The sequence below is a fragment of the Pristiophorus japonicus genome, chromosome 2 (assembly GCF_044704955.1).
Source record: "Pristiophorus japonicus isolate sPriJap1 chromosome 2, sPriJap1.hap1, whole genome shotgun sequence".
NCBI classification, from domain to species: domain Eukaryota; kingdom Metazoa; phylum Chordata; class Chondrichthyes; family Pristiophoridae; genus Pristiophorus; species Pristiophorus japonicus.
In genome coordinates, this window is record NC_091978.1 from 25735009 (window position 1) to 25755111 (window position 20103).

The 20103-nt window shown below is 45.4% G+C and overlaps 1 protein-coding gene across 5 annotated transcripts in view; it reads right to left on the bottom strand.

Moving 5' to 3' along the window:
• The window catches only part of eif2ak3 (eukaryotic translation initiation factor 2-alpha kinase 3), a 98725-nt gene that overhangs the window by 51776 nt on the left and 26846 nt on the right, over window positions 1-20103 (bottom strand). For all 5 annotated transcript variants that reach the window (XR_011588508.1, XR_011588506.1, XR_011588507.1 and 2 more), the window contains exons 3-6: window positions 6576-6770; window positions 5005-5138; window positions 4328-4562; window positions 4047-4221 (exon numbers count right to left, since the gene is read on the bottom strand). Coding sequence is in view for 2 of the 5 variants with exons in the window: in XM_070866816.1 (XP_070722917.1) it covers window positions 4047-4221; window positions 4328-4562; window positions 5005-5138; window positions 6576-6770 (739 nt within the window). In the remaining 3 variants the exon portion in view is untranslated. The remainder of the gene's footprint in view (window positions 1-4046; window positions 4222-4327; window positions 4563-5004; window positions 5139-6575; window positions 6771-20103) is intronic.

A 20103-nucleotide genomic window follows, 5' to 3' on the forward strand; every position in this document is an offset into this window, starting at 1 on the left:
GGGTTCACCTGCACCACTGCAAGCTCATCACCATTTAAACAAATTTTGCTGGTTAGTCTAATTCCTGTTTCTGTTCCAGATCTCCTCCTCCCTATAGCTGAACAAGGCAGTTGAAGGAGGATCAGTTTGAACTCTTACCTGTCAGACAGCCAAATACACTGACGGAGACCTGAAGGGAAACGTGAAAACAGAACTCTTTTTATCAGCTAAATAATTGGACTATTTATAAGATGAGACTGTGTCTGTATGCTACTGTCTGCATAATAGTGTTGATATATGACAGTTTTGGTGCACGGGAAGGAAGACAAAGGCGAGAGCTCCATGTAAACACCTTTTTGTTTATGTCTTACGTTTATGCGGAAAAAGGGCACTTCACTAGATGCTGGGTGTGTTCACATATCCCTATACATTCCAAAGGGGGAATTCCTTTGCGCACCGTTCCCCTGACCCTAACTGAGACTGTTAGATGGATTCAAAGAAACGATATTGGAACAGGTAGCTAACCGCACTGCTGAGGCTCTGGAGGGCATCACAGCTGAAATGGTAGCGATAAGGACCGTAGCATTACAAAACCGAATGGCCCTCGATTACCTGTTAGCTGAGAAAGGGGGAACGTGTGTCCTGATAGTGCAACATTCAGATCCTTACATTCCTGATAGTTCAGAAAACATAACCCACCTTGCCGATCACATAAGGAGGGAGGTGAAAAAGTTATCCACACCAGCAAAAGAACTTAGCAGGTTTGATTGGTTTCTGGGTGGATCTTGGAGATCCTATCTAATACATGGGGCAATTGTTCTCATCATAATAATTACCTGCTGTTTGATTGTTGGTTGCCTTAACCTCTGCTGTAAAGCAATGACAAGGTTAGCAGACCCTCTTGTGGTCAAGGGTTCCCGGGTTATGATCCAACAAACTAGAGAACTACTCAACAATGCAATACTCATAAAATGATCCTAAATGTTATCATAGAATGATAAAAGGGGGGATGTGGATATCTGAACGGAATATATGGAATTAAGGATAGTAAAGTAAACGGGATATATGAAAATGTATAAGCCATGGAAGAATAACTGGGAGAATGTCAGATTGCAAATAGTGCAACATCAGCATAGCTAACAGTCTGTCTCAAGGTTTCAAGTCACTAATCCTGCCAATAATATATAATTGTAACATGAAATACATCTGCAGAATTGCAAGGTCTCAGTAAATAGTCACACCATTAGATTGAAACATTTGGAGGCAATACTTGAGCTTTCAAGAAGAACATCTCATATAGATTGACTAATGAGTGGCTGAGTTAGACTGTCAATCCATTTGTATTTTGTTATCTGATTTCAAAACTGTATAACTGTTAACGCTTTACGATGTAACTTCACCTATCCGTAGGGAGGGTGTACGCTCTATCCAGAGAGTATATCTTCTGTCTGATAGGTCTTACTGGCCGGTAATAAAGACTGCTTTGTTCAAAGCACAAGAGGTATTCGACTCAGTAATTTTACTGAACCAGATTGAAGTAAAAGAATCCAGGAATTAACATTACCTTTCCTTAAGTTCAGGACCCTAGTTACTGAATTAACTGTGTCATTCTCCATCTTAATAAAGAATTCTACCATGTTATGGTCACTCTTCCCCAAGGATCCTCGCACAAGATTGCGAATTAGTCCTTTCTCATTCCACATCACCCAGTCTAGGATGGCCAGCTCCCTAGTTGGTTCCTCGACATACTGGTCTAGAAAACCATCCCTAATACACTCCAGGAAATCCTCCTCCACCGCATTGCTACCAGTTTGGTTAGCCCAATCAATATGTAGATTAAAAAGTCACCCATGATAATTGCTGTACCTTTATTGCATGCATCCTTAATTTCTTGTTTGATGCTGTCCCCAACCTCACTATTACTGTTTGGTGGTCTGTACACAACTCCCACTAGCGTTTTCTGTTCCTTGGTATTCCATTGTTCCACCCATACCGATTCCACATCATCCAGGCTAATGTCCTTCCTTACTATTGCATTAATATCCTTTTAACCAACAATGCCAAACCACCTCCTTTTCCTTTCTGTCTATCCTTCCTGAATGTTGAATACCCCTGGATGTTGAGTTCCCAGCCTTGGTCACCCTGGAGCCATGTCTCCGTGATGCCAATTAAATCATACCTGTTAACTGCTATCTGCGCAGTTAATTTGTCCACCTTATTCCGAATACTCCTCGCATTGAGGCACAGAGCTTCAGGCTTGTCTTTCGAACACACTTTGCCCCTTTAGAATTTTGCTGTAATGTGGCCCTTTTTGCCTTGGGTTTCTATGCCCTCCACTTTTACTTTTCTTCCTTCTATCTTTTGCTTCTGTCCCCATTCTACTTCACTCTGTTTCCCTGCATAGGTTCCCATTCTCCTGTCATATTAGTTTAACTCCTCCCCAACAGTCCCCCTAGGACATTGGTTCCGGTCCTGCCCAGGTGCAGACCGTCCGGTTTGTACTGGTCCCACCTCCCCCAGAACCGGTTCCAATATCCCAGGAAATTGAATCCCTCCCCTCTGCACCACTCAAGTCACGTATTCATCTGAGCTATCCTGCGATTCCTACTCTGACTAGCACGTGGCACTGGTAGCAATCCTGAGATTACTACTTTTGAGGTCCTACTTTTTAAAATTTAGCTCCTTAGCTCCCTAAATTCATCTTGTGGGACCTCATCCCGTTTTTTACCTATATCGTTTTACCTGCCGTCTATGTCGATCAGATGTAGTATTTAATTCCTTGGAATTTACAGCAAAGAAACAGGTCATTCGGCCCAGCTGGTCCATGCCGCTGTGTAGGCCCCACTCGAGCCTCCTCCCACACTCGCCCTCTCACCTCGCCAACATATCCCTCATCACTACCTGGAAGTTAGATCTTCTGAAGTTTCTTCCCGCATGCTGAGCCTTGGTATTCATTGGTTGCTGAAATCGGGAGTGATTCCGAATGTGACCAATTGGAGCTTTTGGGCAGGGAGCAAGTTTGGCCACACCACAGCTATACAGGAGTGTTAAATCTCTCAAATTTGGGCAGAGCTCTGCCTACAGTGCATAGCTAGCTGATACTAAAACATGCATGGAGGGACCTGGGACCTTGCTTGATCCAGGAGGCTTCCCAAAAGCAAAGCAATTTGTGGGGATTTCTGCATTTCGAATTACACTTTGCTGCATTTCACTCTGCATTAGTTGGTTTTGCTGGGTGTTCCACTTTTATATTTTCGCTCGGAATTATTTTGGGGGTTCCGAACAGGTTACACCATTGACAAGATCACAAGATGAGGAAGGTCATTTGTCCAATCTCAGTACATCCATCTAGAAAGATAATGAGGGTCGCACCCCAGCATCAGCTTAAATGACGCCATTAGGTGTCAGCCTAGGATCGCTGTCAGTGCTCCCGCCTCGGAGTCTGAAGGCCGTGGGTTCAAGTCCCACGCCAAAGCACATAATCCAAGCAGAATCTCCAGTGCAGTACTAGGGAGTGCTGCACTGACGGAGGCGCCAGCTTTCAGATAAGACGTTAAAAAGGCTCTCTCAGGGAGGGGGTGAGGACACACAAATGACACTATCTCGGAGGTTTAGGGTTGTTCTCACCGGTCTCCTGGCCAGTATTTAATCGCTCGGCCAACATCACTAAATTAACTGTCCATTGCTGCTCAAGGGACGATGCGCTGTGCGAATTAGCAGTCATGTTCCCTGCATTAAACAGTGCCGAGGTTTAACGAACAGCCTTTCATGTGGAACTTTTGCCTTTCTTTAGTCTCGGTGCAGCACGGTACAGGGCTTTCCACAGGCCGCTTCAGTTGTCACTTCCTCAGAGAAGTTGGTCAGGCAGAACCTAGCCTGCTTTCAGAATATCCAAGTGGCGGTCGGGAGCTCACTACACGGGGGAATTGTGCCGACAGGCATGCATCCTCTCGCGCTGCCCAACGCGACACAGCCTACACTGAGGTGCCAAGCCGACCAGCTTTAAAACCACACCGACTTACTCCGCCAGCGAGCGCCGCAGTTTGGGGGTCCCTTTCCCCGCTTACCGAGATAGACGCCAGACTCTGCCGACTCGGCCGCCCCCCTCGCCGCCTCCACCAGATCCTCCTCGTCGTCCATTTCATTGCTGCGACTGGCGGAGTAGCTGGCGTCGTCGAACAGGCTGACCGGGGTCACTTCTCCATCCTCAACCAACCAGGCCGACGCGACGGGAGTACAAAACTGGTCGGGCGACGGGAGAGGGCAAGAACATATCAACGGTTAGTCGCAAACCTCGGAAAAGCGCTTGCCTGCAGAGCGGTGCGGAATTTTGAATGGTGTATGTTACCTGGTGCTCCCACTCCAGTTGGCCGCCTAGCTTGTTGCTAAAAGACATCACCTTCCAGTCTGAAACCGAGACCTTGATGACCCGGTCTTTAATGGTGGCTTCATGCTCTCCTTCGGAGAAGATCTTTGATCGCCCCTTCTTGCTGCTCGCACTGAAATCGCTCTCAATGTAGTTGATTCTGGTCGTGGCATCCCGGACAAACCGCAGCTCATAGTGTCCGACACTGAAGTTCCACCTCAAGAGAACACAACATATCGGGTTGGCCCCACAGCTAGCAACAATCTGCACTCATACAGCGCCTTCAGCGTAGTAAAACGTCCCAAGAGCATTACCAAACAACAAGCCACTTAAGGTGACTAAAAGTTTGGTCACAGAGGTAGGTTTTAAGGAGCATCTTAAAGGAGAGCCCAAAATGTCCCACCGTAAAACATCCCCCAACCCCCCGGAAAACCTTCCCCCCCACCCGACCCCAAACCAATGTTCCCGCTAAGCTGCGAGGCCTCGTGCTGGCCAGTCACCGGCTTGTTTGGGGAAGAAACCTCGCCTGTGTGAAAATTTGAATGGGCTGCACACGCAGTTAAAAGGGACCGCGCACTTAAAAGCAAAAAAATTTAGAGGGAAGATTGCTCCAAAACCTCCCACGGTAAATCGGAGTTCACCGATGACCAGTAACTCACTTCTCGACACCGGATCGAGGCCCCACAGCTCGGACCGTTTTCTGCGTGCGCTGCAGCAGCAGGATGTCGGAGTCCTGCTCGGTCGTCTCCTCGTCCCAGCGGCGGCAGCCCCCCGCCGAGCAGGCGTAGCGTATCTGTGTGGGTGGTGGGTGGGGAAAGAAGGAGCCCCTTCAATAAACCAGACAGGTGGCAGTGTCGCAGAGAAACATTAACTTGTAACATACACGACCGTGAACAGCATCAGGAGTTTGCAGAACTGCAAAATATACATGGAGCCTTGGCAAGGGTATCATTTCCCAACTTGACCAGGTATCAGTACAGCAGCTGAATTCGGCACGACTTGTGCTGCAGAAAAGCCCATCTCACTCCTTCAAGAGCAAATCTCGGGAAGAGTTAATTAACCCAAGGCCTTGTGATAAGCTGCCCTTCAACTCACCATAGATGCTCGATGGCCACTCAATAGTACCCAAAGCCTAGGACTTTTCAAAATAGCATAGAATGTACAGCACAGAAACAGGCCATTCGGCCCAAATGGTCAATGCCGCTGTTTATGCTCCATTCGAGCCTCGTCCCACTCTACTCCATCTATCTTCCGTTTCTTGGAAGCTGGGGTTATGATTTTCTGACGTTTCTTCCCACTGATGTACAAAGCCAGCAGTAATAAAAAAAAACGCAACACAGCCACAGAATGTGCCGGCTTAGTTGCGGGGACAGCAACGAGTGCACACCAATTAAGTTTTGAAAACGGGCAGAGAACTGCGACAGGAACAGCTACCATATTTTTTCCCAGGCTGCCAGTTTATTAGGGACACAGCTTGGAATCAACGCCGGCACGTAAAGATTAATCTGGTTTACGCTTAGAAACAGAAAGATGCTCCCCTAGTATCCGCAAAGAAAGGGCAGGTACGATGAAGGGTGCCACGAGGGGCTCCAAAGATCTCATCGGAGGAAGAAGGGGGCGGGTTCAACATCCACACCAGGCCTCGAGCACGTAATCTAAGCTGACAATCCAGAGAACGGCTCTGTTGGGAGCCATCTACCCTCCGATGGGCTGATCGGCTTGCTGCAATGGTTCAGGTGGCCTTCTAAAGGTCTCGTGACACCATTTAAAAAAAAAAACGAGCAGGAAGTTGTTCCCGTGTCTTCGGCAGCATTCCTCGCTCAATCCAAACCACTTGCTGCCTTCATTCCTAGGCCACCGACAGGGCTTTTGGCAGTGTTGGTTGGCCTCAGTCGCCTGCAGCAGTGTTACTGACGGAGTGCTGCTGAAGGAGTCGAGCTGACTGCCTGATTTTAGGTAATAATCTGTTTCTTTTTTAAAAAACAATTTCAGAATGAACCCCTAACACACATTCCATACTTACACAACATGACAAGACAGTTTTGTTTCCAAGTCTGAAAGGACCAATGAGAAAAGAATATATTAAAAAAAAATGTTAAAAAGAAAAATTTGCAGGGCTTTGGGGAAAGATTGGAGGAGCGGGTTTATTTGGTTGCTCTCAGCTCAGGCACGATGGGCCAAATGGCCTCCTTCTATGAAAAAAAAGTGTCACAGCCACAAATTCAGTTACCTTCCCAGTGTATGCGTCCAACCCATAGCTTGTGCGTGACTTCCCTCCAACCAAGACCACATCATCGCCAAGTCGGTAGGATGATTCCAGTAGAGACTCCACTGTAAAAGGAACTGCCTCCATGCTCTCCCGATCTCGGTCCCATTGGAAAAGGTGTCCATCCAGGGACGGAATGATTACTTTGTTCCCAAAGACCTGCAGAGAAGGATAGCAGTCACATCCTACGTTGTTTAAGTTGGGGACAGCAACATCAAGCAAACACGGCACACAATTACACCCACAGACCACAGCAGCGCAAACATCGGAATCATCAATTTACACAGCCAAGGCGAAAAATCATTTTGTTCTGTGGCTCCATACTCCAAAATTAAGATTAAATACATTATACGGCACAGAAACAGGCCATCCAGTCCATGCCGACGTTTATGCTCCACTCGAGCCTCCTCCCATCCTTCCTCATTTAACCCCATCAGCATAACCCTCTATTCCCTTCTCCCCTTAAATGCTTTTTGCTTCAACCACTCCCTGTGGTAGCGAGTTCCACATTCTCACCACTCTTTGGGTAAAGTAGTTTCTTCTGAATTCCCTTTTGGATTTCTTGGTGACCATCTTATATTGATGGCCTCTAGTTATGCTCTTTCCCACAAGTAGAAACATTCTCTCTGTACCCAGCCTATCAAAACCTTTCATAATTTTACAGACCTCCATTAGGTCACCCCTCATCTTTGTTTTCCCAACAGAAAAGAGACCAAGCCTGCTCATCCTTTCCTGATATTTCTGGTATAATTCTTGTAAACCCTCTCTGCACCCTCTCCAGTGCCTCTTATATCCCATTTATAATATGGCGACCAGAACTGTACTCCAAGTGTGGTCTGACCAAGGTTCGATACAAGTTTAGCATAACCTCCCTACTTTTCAATTCTATACCTCTAGAAATAAACCCTAGTGCTTGGTTTGCTTTTTTTATGGCCTTGCTAACCTGTGTCGCAACTTTTAGTGATTTGTGGATTTGCACTCCCAGGTCCCATTGTTCCTCTACCCCACCCAGACTCTCAACTTCCAAGTAATAAGTGACCTCCCTATTCTAACTACCAAAATGTAATAGCTCACATTTATCTGTGTGGAACTTCATTTGCCAATTATTTGCTCATTCTGTAAGTTTATTACTGTCCTCCTGTAATTTGTTGCAGTTTTCCTCAGTACTGATGATCTTCCCCCCACACTCACCCCCCCCATTTGGTGTCATCTGCAAATTTAGAAATTGTGTTTTTGATTCCAAAGTCTAAATCGTTAATGTAAATTGGGAACAACAGTGGTCCCAGCACTGATCCTTGTGGAACACCATTACCAACCTGCTGCCACTGTGAAAAGCTACCCTTTATTCCCATTCACTGCTTGAAGGCAGCTAGCGATCCATGCTGCTACTTGTCCCCGGACTCAGCATTCTCTGACCTTATTCGTCTTTTATGGGGTACCTTATCGAATGCCTTTTGAAAATCTAAATTACATCTACTGCATTACCATTGTCTACTCTCTCTGTTACATCTTCAAAAAATTCTATGAGATTGGTCAAGCAAGACTTTCCCTTTTGAAATTCATGACTATTCATTATGGTACTTTTCGTTCTCTAGATGTTCTTTTATTCTCTCCTTTAGGATTTCATTAATTTTTCTACCACCAATGTTAAGCTGACTATTCTTAAATATAGACATTACGTTAGCTAGTCGCCAGTCCTCTGGTACTACACCCTTTTCTAACAAATTATTAAATATGATGTAGTAGTGCCTCTGTTAACTCTTCTCTAGATTCTTTTAAAATTCGTGGATGAAATCCATCCGGATCAGGGGTTTTATCCTCTTAAGTCTGATTAGTTTATTTAATATCTCAATATATCACCTTTTTTTATTATTTTAAATGCACTTATCTCATCATCCAATGTCATGTCTACCTGTTCTATCTAAGCAAAATAATAGTTTAATATTGTTGCCATCTCCCTATTGCTACCTCTGGTATTGTCCAGTCTATCCCTATCCTCATCCCAACCTTCCTTTTTTTTTAAATTGAAATCGATGTGCCTGTAAAATATTTTACGATTTTGTTTTTTTTTCCTTGATATTTTAATTTCATAGTTCTTCTTTGCCTTCCTAATTGTTTTTTGACTTCTCTCCTAATCCCTTTGTATTCTCCCCTGCTGTCTATGTACCCTCAATTATTCCCTAATGTCTTTATTCATCCATGGAGTCTCATTCGTGTTTAGTTTGTTCTTTCCTTTTAGCTGAATATATTTTTCCTGCAGTCTGTTGAACAGTTTTAAATGTTCCCATTTTTGTTCGGCATCGTTGTTTGCCAAATATTGTTGCCCATTTTATCTTACCAAGTTCTATTCTCAGCCCCTCAAAATCAGCTTTCCTTCAATCTATTAACCTGGTTTTGGTCATACTTATGTCCTTCTCTATTATCATAAAGTATATTATATTATGGTCACTCTTGCCGAGATGTTCCCCTACTTTTATTTCTCTTATCTGCTCTGGTTCATTCCCCATTGCTACATCCAATAGCGAATCCTTCCTTGTTGGGCTTTTTAAATATTGGGTTAGAAAGGAGTCCTGTACACTTAGTAGGAACTCCTTTCCCTTACCCCCTTCACCTACCTCTTCTGTCCAATTAATATCAGGGTAGTTGAAATCCCCCATGATTATTATTCTGTTTCTTTACTCATTTCCCCAATTTGTCTGCATATTTTTTCCTCCACTTCCATTCCACTGTTCATCGTCATAGGCAGTCCCTTGAAAAGAGGATGACATGTTTCCGTGCCAAAAAAGGATGAGTTCACGGGTGTTTCGATGAAGTACCTAATATTCCAGGTTCTGAACTAAATCCCGAAGGGTGGAAGATGCCTGTGCGTGGATTTTTTTTTTTATATAAACGTGGTGACCGTTGCACACCAGCCACCACACGGGCTTGACAGAGCTAAGTCTTGGTCCAGTGGCAAGGTTCATCAAAGACGACTGGAGACCAGGTCTGCTGCATGGACCTAGTGCGCACACGTATCGCAGTGTGGGCTGACCCATGCTGCCCCTGGCCCAGAACTCATGCTTCTCCTGGGCCCCGATCACGTCCCTATACAATCTCTCTCAGCTCCTTCGACCCAGTACTCAACTCCACACATGATAAACTCACCCAGTAACCCATGGCACTAACAGTCAGGTACCCTGCAGGAGTGCTATTTAAAGGACTTATCCCGTTAGGCCTACAAGTTAACTCGCAGTCTTTTTCAAATCTATTTTCTATGTCCCACAAGTGAATTCTTGTGGGACACAACTTTGTGCTATTCCACTATTCGATAATCTGTAGACTACTCCCATTAGTGTGATTGATCCTTTATTAATCTTTTTATCATATCCATATGGATTCTATTTTTGTTTTGCTCATAGCTGCGTCACTTTTTTATGCAGCCATTATGTTATCCCTAATAAGTACAGCTACTCCACCTCCCCTTTTTCCCCTCTCTATCTTTTCTAAATATGTTATATCCTGCAATGTTTCATTCCCAGTCCCGATTTGTCTGTAGCCATGTCTCAATAATCCCTCCTATGTCTGGTTCCTCGCAACACGCAATTTCCTCCAGCTTCCCTGTTTTATTACAGACTGTGTGCATCGCTGTACAAACAGTTTAACTCATTTTTGGTAGGATTTCCTCACTTTATGTTGAACCATCTTTTTAGACTCCTGTTCTATAACACCATTTGCTCCTTTGCAGTCAATGTAATACACTTCTCAATGTACAAATGCCACAGAGAGAACCTGGGGGGCGGGGGGGAGGGAGGGAGAGAAAGAGAAAGGACTGGCAGCGAGGAATTTCCAATTGGAAACAACTCCCAATTAGGGGAACAAATAGTTCAGAAAAGCATGTTACGATGCTTTACTTTGTTACAATGCACATCAATGATGGTCCTCAAGTACAAGCAACACAACCCCCACGACAGCCGCAGGCAGCAGGGATATTACTTTTTCCATGGCTTTCCTCAATCTGATGCTGGAACAAGTTCTATTCTCCCGTGGTCTCCCAAACATACCAACCCAGTTGAAATGAGTAAGCGAGCTTGGGTTACCACTGGCAATAGCAGATTTTGGGACAAACACACATTAGTTGCACTTTAATTCCTGGGACTTGCTGAATCTAAATATACAATATATACATTTGCAGAGTTCTGGGGCTAGAGCAGGGAAGTGGGACTAACTGGATAGCCCTTTTAAAGAACCGGCACAAGCACGATAGGTTGAACGGTGTGCATATATATTTTTAAAATCACAGCACAGAATATATTACCTGCAGCACAAATATATGTATTTTACAGAATAAAATAAAAATAAAAATTGCACATCAATAGATTTAGACTGACCAAGTTTGTGTGTAGAGGGAGAAAACCACACATGTACACATAGCAAGTATTCAAATTGCAACAAGTCTTCAATGGACTTTTATTAAAAATGTAAGACAATATAAATGGGGAGAGGGGGGGGAGGGAGACTGTGCACAGAGAGATTTGAACACATGCCTTTAGCTAACACACCACATTACCCAAAGAAACGTCTTTAAAGAAAGTCAGAACCGAAAAGATCCAGACCGATAAATGCAAATAAATTAAAACATATCGCCTTCTGATGAGTTTTAAGTGCGCAGTCCCTTTAACCTGCTGCACGGCCCAGATTGCCGGACACGCACAGTTTCTTCCATTGAAAAGCCAGTGAGCGGCCTGTGAGGGACCTCCAGATTGCTGCACAGCAATACAGCTTAGTGAGAACGTTGTCCCCTTCCCTCCAAGGGCTGAATAGAAACTACTCCATTTCAATGTGCTCCTGAAGACACCCGAGCTGCTACCGCACCTCACTTTCAACATTAGGGGCCCCAATTTTCCCCAACTCCTTTTTTCGGCGCACTTACCCTAAATGCGCCGACTTTGCACACTGGAAACGGCGCCAAAAAAAAACTGGCCCCATCCTGCCAAGTCTCCTGTGTCCCAGCGTGGCGTATATAGTGCAGTGGGGGGGGCGGAGCAACAGCCTAGCGCAGAAAACACCGCCGGCAGCTGCGCGCATGCGTAGTGGAGTCTGCGCGCATGCTCCTCGCCCTCCTAGCGTGTCCTGCGGGCTGTGAGCAGGACCCCGATGCTCGCAGCCCCCATCCCTGGCCGAAGGGACGCCCCTATGATCGTCTGGTGAGTGGGGAATATCCTTCAGTATTTATTCAGGGTCACTCAGAGCTGTCAGATTCTGAATGCATCAAAGTATAAAAGTTGGGAATTTGGTAAGTGGGAATTCAGTGCAGAGGGGAAGGAGGTTCTGTTTTTTGGCTTCAATACTTGTAGTGGTTCATGTTACACATTTAAATATTTCATATAATCTACCTATAACTTAAAACTAGATCAAGTAATGAGTTAAAAAAACTATAAGCTAAGTTGATTAAATGGTGAAAGGTTGTTTCCCCTGGCTGAGATTATCCACTTTGGACCCAAGAAAGACAGATCAGAATAAACGGTGTGAAGCTCGGAACTGTGGTGCTTTAAATGTACAAACCTGCGGCGAATTCTTAACTGCCCGCAATAGAAACATAGAAAATAGGTGCAGGAGTAGGCCATTCGGCCCTTCGAGCCTGCACCACCATTCAATAAGATCATGGCTGATCATTCCCTCAGTACCCCTTTCCTGCTTTCTCTCCATACCCCTTGATCCCCTTAGCCATAAGGAACATATCTAACTCCCTCTTCAATATATCCAATGATCTGGCATCAACAATTCTGTGGCAGGGAATTCCACAGGTCAACAACGTTTTTCCGAGCTGGCCACATACTCCAAATCGGCTTAGGTCAGCGTAAGTTTTAGCTGGCCAAAGTGGCATAAATGGCCAAAACTGGCGTAAGTGGCTGGGAACGACTCCTTTTGGAAAAATCGTACCTAACTGAGTTAGTCTGGAGCAAGTGTATTGTGGAAAATGGCATTTTTTAAACTTACGGCAGAAAAACCAATTTACTCCAAAAACATTGGAGCAAGTCATGGCCAAAATTGGGCGCTAGGATCCTTCAAAGAGAAGTCTTTTCGGCTAATCTAAATTCGGGCAAGATTGAGAACAACTAGGACCCTACCACATTTTTATGTGCTGTACTAGTTCAGAGCGCTCATGACCGTACACAAATGAGCAAAACTCTCACACTCATAACATCTCATCGCATCTCGAGTGACCCAAAATGAAACCAAGTGGCGCTTGCTTACTCACCAATAACTTGCTCACAGATGTTTGGGTTCCGCCAGAGCCACTCGGTTCCAGACCTCATTACAGCCTTGATCAAAACATGGACAAAAGAACTGAATTCCTAAGGTGAGGCGAGAGTGACTGCCCTTGACATCAAGGCAGCATTTGACCAACACGGCATATAGGAGCCCTAGTAAAACTGAAGTCAATGGGAATCAGGGGGAAGCTCTCCTCTGGCTGGAGTCATACCTAGCACACAGGAAGGTGGTTGTGGTGGTGGAGGTCAATCAGCCCAGCCCCAGGACATCACTGTAGGAGTTACTCAGGGCAGTGTCCTATTTTCAGCTGCTTCATCAATGATCTTCCCTCCATCACAAGGTCAAAAGTGGGTATGCTCACTGATGACTGCACAGTGTTCAGTTCCATTCGCAACTGCTCAGAAAATGAAGCAGTCCATGCCCACATGCAGAAAACCCTGGACGACATTTAGGCTTGGGCTGATAACTGGCAAGTACCACTCGCGTCACACAAGTGCCAGGCAATGACTATCTCCAACAAGCGAGAGCCTAACCACCTCCGCTTGATATTCAATGGCATTTCCATCACCGAATCCCCTACCATTAACATCCTGGGGGTCACCATTGACCAGAAACTTAACTGGATTAGCCACATAAATACCTTGGCAACAAGAGCAGATCAGAGGCTGGGTATTCTGCGGAGAGTGTCTCACCTCCTGACTCCCCAAAGCCTAGCCACCATCTACAAGGGACAAGTCAGGAATGTGATGGAATACTCTCCACTTGCCTGGATGAGTGCAGCTCCAAACACTCAAGAAGCTCGACACCATCCAGAACAAAGCAGCCCACTTGATTGGCACCCCATCCATCACCTTAAACATTCACTCCCTCCTCCACCACCGGCGCACCGTGGCTGCAATGTGCACCATCTACAAGATGCACTGCAGCAACTCGCCAAGGCTTCTTCGGCAGCACCTCCCAAACTCGCGACTTCTACCACCTAAAAGGACAAGGGCAGTAGCTGCATGGGAGCACCATCACCTCCAAGTTCCCCTCCATGTTACACACCATCCTGACTTGGAAATATATTACCGTTCCTTCATCGTCGCTGGGTCAAAATTCTGAAACTCCCTTCCTCACTGCACTGTGGGAGTACCTTCACCACACGGCGGCTCACCATCAACTTCTCAAGGGCAATAAACGCCCACATCCCAAAATTAATTTAAAAAATTTTAAAACCTTCACATACAATGTGAAGTGCAGGAGCTGTTAGTTAAGCAAATATTTCCGCCACTAGGCGCATAACAATTTGACCAATAGGGAGGTGATAATAAGATGACGGAGTGTTTAATCCAGTGGGAGGGAGACATTTGTTCAGGGAAGAATACTGGCCAGGACGCCAGTGTCGGAATGTCTCAGTGCAGACTAATGGATCTCATGCTGTCGACAGAAGTAGCAAGTACCAATAACCTGGGCTGAACACAAAACAGCAGCAAACATCCACATTTCAGGTATTTCCCTGAACAAAGCCCGACTAAATATGCATCGGTTGACTGAGCTAACACAAGCACCCCTGAAGCAATGAACCAACCCAGCATTCAATTGCGTCATCGCATCTGTTCTCAGGCCAACTCTCTAATCTGGTCCCTGAAAGGGCAACGCGGAGATAACAAGTCAGCTGTACAACACAAAGGGGAAGGCAGTCGATAAGGTTCCGTACAAGAGATTAGCTAAAAAAAAATGAAAGCGCTCGAAATTGGAGGCAACCTTGTGACATGGATTGAAACATCGAAAATAAGTGCAGGAGTCGGCCATTCGAGCCTACACCACCATTCAATATGACCATGGCTGATCATGCAACTTCATAACTCATTCCTGCTCTCTCTCCATACCCCTTGATCCCTTTAGCCGTAAGGGCCACACCTAACTCACTTTTGAATATATTTAACGAACTGGCCTCAACAACTTTCTGTGGTAGAGAATTCCACAGGTTCACAATTCTCTGAGTGAAGAAGTTTCTCCTCATCTCGGTCCTATATGGCTTACCCTTTATCCTTAGACTGTGACCCCTGTTTCTGAACTTCCCCAACATCGGGAACATTCTTCCTGCATCTGACCTGTCCAATCTCGTCAAAATTTTATATGTTTCTATGAGATCCCCTCTCATTCTTCTAAATTCCAGTGAATACAAGCCTAGTCAATCCAGTCTTTCTTCATATGTCAGTCCTGCCATCCCGGGAATTGGTTGGTAGGTAAGAGACAGTAGAAATAAAGGGAATATTCTCTGATTGGAGGGATGTGACAAATGGTGCTCCCTTGGGGTCTCAGCTTTTCACCATATTTATCAATGACTTGCATGGAGGAAGAGAGAGCCGCATATCCAAGTTTGCAGATGCCACTAAGTTAGGAGGCACAGTAAGTCGTGCAGATGGGAGCAGGACGTTCCAAAGGGATTTAGATTGGGTAAAACGGTGAGAGTTCAATGTGGGAAGGACCACGCACTTTTCTAAAAGGCGAGAAATTAGGAATTATGGAGAAGCAGGGAGAGATTTGGGTGCCCATGTGCACACATCGTTAAAAGCTAGTGGGCTGGTACAAAAAGGCGACCTTTATATCTCACGAGGGCTGGAATACATGTTATGCTTCAGTTGTAAAAAAAAAGGCTTGGTCAGATCCCATCTGGAGTACTGCGTTCATTACTGTGCACCGCAACCCAGGAAGGATATACTGGCCTTGGGAGGAGTGGCCCTGTACTCCATATCCATGAACCCCAACATCAAGTGAGCCTTTAAATTCAGAAATGCTATCTGATCATAGAAAGTAAACTCAGAACCAAGCGTGACCTTTAGTTAAAGTTTCCTAAGTTGCTAAGTGCAAGTTGTTTTTGTGAAAGTGCAGGAAGGGGGCTGGGTTTTCTCGAACGTTCAGTCAGGCAATCTCTTCCACCCAATTGGAAACCAGTCTTTATTGACAACGGAACTTCTAATCGCCACAATGACAGAATTACCAGCAATAAATTGAAGGAACCAGAACATAAAGTACTAGAAGTTCCCACCCACGGGGCACCTTGCAAGATATCAGTAAACCTCACTACTTTACACCATCTGGAGATAAACAACAAAGCAGCTTGCGGTATCTCTCAACCATCGGAAAATTCTAAACATGCGACAGTCGACCAACACAGCAGCTATTTTGCGCACAGTAAAATTGACAAGAAACTGCAAGTCAAATTGCAGATGGCACCAAACCAGAAATTTAAGATAGCATCTCAGAAATTAAAAGAATGAGCCGGACAATGCATGCACACACACAAAGTTCAATACAAATGTAAAGTACTGCTCATGTGAAGGAAAAATGGGCAACATATATTCTTGGTGTTTAAATGGCTACGGATTAAGCTGATCCAAACACAGTCTTTATAAACTAGACACTTGTGTCCAACAAGCAATCAACACAAATAAAATATTGCATTACATTGCCAAAAATATTAGAATACAAGTCAGAAGAAGTTGTGATTAAACTGTTCAGTGCTCTGGCCCACAATGCGATATGTGAGCACTAGGTCCGTGCAGCAGCAGGTCTCCAGTCGTCTTGGTTAATCCTTGCCACTGGACCAAGACCTAGCTCTCTCAACCCAGTGTGGTGGGCTGGTGTGCAACACGTTAAAAAAATCCACGCACAGGCATCTTCCACCCTTAAACATGTAGTTCGGGACCTGGAATATTAGGTTTTCATTGTGAACTCACCCTTTTTTGGCGTGGAAGCAAGCCATCCTCGTTTCGAGGGGCTGCCTATGATGATGATGCTCTGGCCAGGCCAGGAGGGAATGTCGGAGGTGGCGTCATCGAATGGGACATTAAAACTAGGCAGTGTTCCCTCTCAGCTGGATGTAGATCCCATGGCATGATTCGATGAGCAGAAGGGGAGTTCTCCTCAATGTCCTGGCCAATATTTATCCCTCGACCAACAGCACTATAACAGATTATTTGGTCGGTCGGCTTAGCTTTTAAGTGTGGTGGGTGTCTGGAACTCACTGCCTGAAAGGATGGTAGAGGCAGAAACCCTCACCGCATTAAGTACTTGGATGTGCACTGAAAGTGCCATAACCTACAAGGCTACAGACCAAGGGTTGGAAAGTAGTTGGATAGCTCTTGGTCGGCCACCGCAGACACGATGGGCCAAAATGGCCGCCTGCCGTGCCTTGCAGTGCACAAATTGCCTGCTGTATGTTCCTACATTACAACAGTGACTACACTTCAAAAGTACTTCATTGAATGTGAAGCACTTGGAGGCATCCTGAGTTCAACAACTTGCATTTATAGTGTGCCTTTACCATAGTAAAACATTCCAATGTGCTTCACAGGTGTATTATAAGACAACAAAATGTGCCATGTTCAAGAAATATGCTCTATAAATGCAAGTCTTTCTTTAGAAAGGAAGCGCCGGAGGTGAACTTGTAGCTACAAGATAGTAAAAAGTACAGAACCAATAAATCCAGATTACTTCAAATATAAATTGAGAGTTTAGGACAAGGGAGCTGTAGAAATAAATTGGCTAAGATAAGTTAAAGACAGATATCAGGAACTTCACACAAAGGATAATTAATACATATAATGATCTCCCAATAGAATTAATTAAGAAATAATTAGCAGTTGCAATGAGGAAACACGAGTCATTCTGGATGGATAAACCATGAGCGGAATTGCCGTTTGATTGCAGTAAATTGCCACTTCATTAGCTTTTGATGATGTAACGAGATACTTTAGCGGGAGGAATGTCAGACAGGACACCAGAAACATCAATTTCAAACAAACACCGGGGATAAAGAGACTAGTATGCACCTGAACTACAGGGACAGACAAAATGGAAAACCATTTCATCCCAGGATGGCTCTTCCTACAATGCAGCACTTGCTCAGAACAAGACTCAGTAGAAATCTCAATCTTCCAAAGGACTCCAAACAGACAGTGTGTCTGACCAGTTGTGGTACTGAGCAATGCTGAAGGGGTCCTTAAATTTGAACTGTGTCTTATTTTTAAATCATTTTAGAGCTTCCCAATATACAGAATCAGATCTTGAATTACAAATAACAATCTTTTGGAATTTAATGAAGGTGTTCACTGCCTCCATTCATTCATTCATTCAGAGGCAGTCCCTCGGAATCGAGGAAGACTTGCTTCCACTCTTAAAATGTGTCCTTAGGTGGCTGAACAGTCCAATCTGAGAGCCACAGTCCCTGTCACAGGTGGGGCAGATAGTCGTTGAGGGAAAGGGAGGGTGGGACAGGTTTGCTGCAAGCTCTTTCCGCTGCTTGCGTCGATTTCTGCATGCTCGGCGATGAGACTCGAGGTGCTCAGCACCCTCCCGGATGCACTTCCTCCACTGAGGGCGGTCTTTGGCCGGGGACTCCCAGGTTTCAATGGGGGGGGGGGGGGAAGTGTTGCACTTTAGGTCACCGAGGCAGTCATAGCCCACTGGAAGGAGCACTTCGAAGATCTCCTCAATTGAGACACTGTCTTTGACTCGAGTGTCCTCGACTCCATCCCGCAGCAGGCTACCCACCACACCTCAGTAAAACTCCAGCACTGATGAGGTAGAAAAAGCCATAAGACAGCTGAAGAACAACAAGGCTACGAGAGCAGATGGAATCCCTGCTGAGGCACTGAAGTATGGCGGAGAGGCACTGTTGACACTGCCTCCATAGCATGCAATGAAACACCGTGTTCTGACCTCCATTGAGCAAGAGCTTTCAACCGGAAATTGCTATTATGTTGAAATGTCCCTTGAAGAAAATGTTGTTTAATGTGAATGAAAAGATACAGTGGCAATGTTTTAAACCCCTTACTTTAAAGATGAACAGGTTGTAAATGAATACAACTCTTTATAGAAACAGTTTAAATCTAAAACAAGCACCAAATGCTGTACAGGTACCACACTTAGATCAGACTACCCAATGTCGAGACCACAACGAGCCAAACCTACAACCAGCTGATCCAGAGAAGCCATTCTCACTGGCTCCTTGCAGCTCCGGATTCCATTAATCCCCACAGGTTCCATCTGAAGCCGAGTCAGGAACTGCATAACCACGACAGCCTTGGGCTTTCCTTCCTCCCCACATTCACCGGAGTTTTCAGAGAATTTACAGCACACAAACTGGCCATTCGGCCTACCTGGTCCATGCCGGTATTTATGCTCCACCCCCCGTTAATCCCACCCCATCAGCATATCCTTCTATTCCTTTTGCCCTGTGTGTATGTTTAGCAAGCTTTCCCTTAAATGCAGCCATTCTGTTCGCGATCAGCGAACTAGGCGATCAGCAGCACAGAAAACCCTCCAAGGCCATTGGAAACACATCTCTAGTCTACTATGCAGTACAGGTTGAACCTCCATTATCCGGAACCCTCGGTACCAGGACTGTTCTGGATAAGGGATTTTTCCGGACGAGGGGTAGTCATGTTAAATTGGATGGTATAAGTACTGAGCAAAGGGATATCAGGGCTGGTTGGCTTGGGGCTGGGAGTGTGGCAGAGAGATCATCGGGGAGGGGGGGGGGGCGGTAGATCGGGGAGGGGGGGGGGCGGTAGATCGCGGGGTCAGGCCAACGATTGAGGGAGTCGGCAGCGAGGGAGGACTTCAATTTGTTCATGTCGTAGTTTCGCGCATGTGCCACCCGGTGGCCAGGAATGGTTCTGGACGACAGGTGGTTCTGGATAAAGGAGGTTCAACTTGTACCCCAAAGAGTTATATACTAAAACTGAGGAACACATTGCTGTATATGAAGGTACATGTCACACCTGCACATGGGCACCAACGTTCCCTCTAAGCTGCATGGATGCGCAGCTCTCTACCGGTCTCGCGCAGCCCGGGACCAGCATTTTCAATGTTATATTTGCACAGCGCGAAACTGTGAATGGGTCGCTCAGCCCCTTAAAGGGGCTGGCGCATCCCCCAAAAAATTGGGGCAACATCGAATTGGACACTCCATTTAATTTCTTAGGACGCAATTCTATATTCAATATAAATTTATGGAATAGCATCTCAGCGCCTGCACAGTTCAACAAAGAAAGTTAACTGCAGTTCTTCCCTTCCCCCTCGAAAGATTCCCTTGTAGTGTGCAGAATATGCAGAAAGACATTAGACTGCAGCAAATTACATCAGTGTGCAGTGAATAAGTGATGCTGCACTGCATCAGTCCCACATAGATCGAGTGCTGAACTTAAGGCTGAGCACAGCTAAATATTTTACAACACAAGCTGCCATC